The sequence below is a fragment of the Triticum dicoccoides genome, unplaced genomic scaffold (genome assembly GCF_002162155.2).
Source record: "Triticum dicoccoides isolate Atlit2015 ecotype Zavitan unplaced genomic scaffold, WEW_v2.0 scaffold54965, whole genome shotgun sequence".
In the NCBI taxonomy this organism is placed as follows: Eukaryota; Viridiplantae; Streptophyta; class Magnoliopsida; order Poales; family Poaceae; genus Triticum; species Triticum dicoccoides.
In genome coordinates, this window is record NW_021281166.1 from 1 (window position 1) to 2,197 (window position 2,197).

Here is a 2,197-nt window from a genome sequence, read left to right on the forward strand (position 1 = left end):
CAGTATGCCCATCAGGGGTGTGCAGACTGAAGAAACATAAACACTAACACGGTTATTAATGTAATGCAAATTAGTGCAGTTATTGCTTTGCGGACATATGGACACCGTCCGCCTGCATCCCTACTCTATGGTATATAAGTTGGGAACCATTTTGAATTTTGGGTTTAAGATGAGGTAGACAAAATAAGCAAGGTAGAGTGAAAAGAATATAATAGAAACAAACCTTTGCATGCTCTTAGTATGGTATATCTCCCTGCTATGATCATCATTATAATTGAAGATCCATACCTGCAAAAGCAGTAAAAAATAGTGAGACATCACCTAAAAATGATTACCGTGTGAATCTGGATCTGCAAAAGTGGCTTGTAACAAATTCCCATCCTGTTGGGTTGTAGTCAACATCCATCCTGACAACTCACCTCGTGTAAGACTTGACTTCTAAAAATCAAATATAAATCAAAAGGAAAAGAATACTGCATGTTGCCAATTGGCTTGATACAGACCTAAATGAAATGGTAACTTTCAGGTGTACATTGTATAATGTAAGGCAGGAACTGCACATCTCACTTAGTTCAGTGACGCATTACACTACAATGAAATAGCACCCCATGAATAAAATCCTTCCTTATTGCAGCTTCAGTTTTGCTTGATATATCCTTGAAGTGTTTGTGTGCTATTCGTATTGACAGGAGATATGCATATGCTAGCACATGCACTTACCATACAGATCTATATAAACCACTCGTTTTCTCTACCAAGCGAGTGACCTTCACATATATCTATATTTGCTACTGACAATTTGAGTTCCTCAAACAGAAGGAATCATCCAAGAGTGATCGAACGAAGAATGGTGTACTCTTTTAAACAGAAGAAAGGCATGGCTGAAACACATTTTTTTTTTCTAGAGCATATTTTTAGTTCTGTGAAATAAGAAAGAAGAAAGAACGCAATAGAACAGCTAAAAAGAAATTAAGTATGCACACGTACATTGTTCTTCAGTCTTCCTCAAGGTCCTTCCTCTTGTATTCTTCATCCGATCTGCACACATCTTGTTTAGAAAAAACATAAATCAAGAAATTAAAATCTGGTGGGCTGGGTGAGTCAAAAAATCAGTGCTCATCCAAACGACTTCACCAGCTTGGTCAACGATCAATATTTTGGATGGGCAGCTGTAGGAATCAATCCAAACAGCCGCTGAGTTCTTCATAGTAAAATCCGTAAAATGCAACAGCTTACCAAATTCTATGGTCAATCATGTCATGAGCAAACTTCAATAACAATTTTGGATAGACTGTTCATGCCCTGCTGCACTCGGGCGGAAACAATAACTTACTGACAACGGTGCTATTCAGTGTCAGAAAACACCCGATATAAAGTTAACTGACATTCCTAGTTTTCTTGTATAGTATGATCATACCAACAAATTCTGAAACTTATGAATTGGCTGACTTAACCCAATATATAGCCCATGCTAAATTGGTCGTAGTTGGTTTTAGTCTTTCAGTTCGTAAAATCCCAAAGGGATCACAAAACTGATTTGCAGAAATTCACATGCTACACTTCATTAGATGAAACAGAACCCACTACCTAATTAGCATGTCGCATTTCAATTCAATAGTCTGCACGTTATCTTCGTGAGCAGGACGATGCCCAAAAAAGAAGCACTAAGGATCATGAAATAGCTTCTACATAGTCTATCAGAACCGCACCTCAATATGACCAGAAAATCAGAGCATTTGTGCCAGGTCAAGAACCTAAGAATATCCAGGCATCAGCATTTAAACAAAGCCACACAGCAGCGACAGTTGTGGTGGCATCAAGAACCAACAGCCAGGTTAAATGGCACAACACGAGAATGCTAAGCGAGATCCAAGAAAGATGCAGAAGCCGTCATACCATCAGTACAGCGAGTGCGCCACGCGAAGGAAAAAACCGGCGAGCAGCGAGATAAGAAGGAGCGAAGCGAGTGGGCAGCGAGAGCGAGACCTAGCCCGCGTCTCCCCCTGGGACCCTCTTTCCTCTTGCCGCCGCCGCCGCCACCGCCGATGGAGAAAGTGGGAGGAAATAGGAGAGGGAGGTGCAGCAGACGGGAGAGGGTCATCGGCTGCTGTCGGCCTGCACCCGCGAGGTCGGGCATGACCTGGCGGCGTCTTGATTCGCTCCTCACACCGCCGGCTGCAGGATCCAGGTTACTCCC

The 2,197-nt window shown here is 42.1% G+C and overlaps 1 protein-coding gene across 2 annotated transcripts; it reads right to left on the bottom strand.

Moving 5' to 3' along the window:
• Positions 1–19: 19 nt before the first annotated feature.
• LOC119346909 lies at positions 20–2,190 on the bottom strand. 2 transcript variants are annotated; one of them, XR_005167995.1, is made up of 3 exons: positions 1,897–2,190; positions 988–1,048; positions 20–288 (listed from the first exon to the last, which is right to left on the bottom strand). XR_005167995.1 is itself a non-coding variant. In XM_037616001.1 (3 exons), the coding sequence occupies exons 1-3, from the start codon at positions 2,135–2,137 to the stop codon at positions 269–271; spliced, it is 312 nt and encodes a 103-aa protein (XP_037471898.1). In that variant the 5' UTR covers positions 2,138–2,190; the 3' UTR covers positions 20–268. The 2 variants fall into 2 exon arrangements, 1 of the variants encoding a protein (XP_037471898.1); XM_037616001.1 differs by having other exon boundaries at positions 988–1,038.
• Positions 2,191–2,197: the final 7 nt, after the last annotated feature.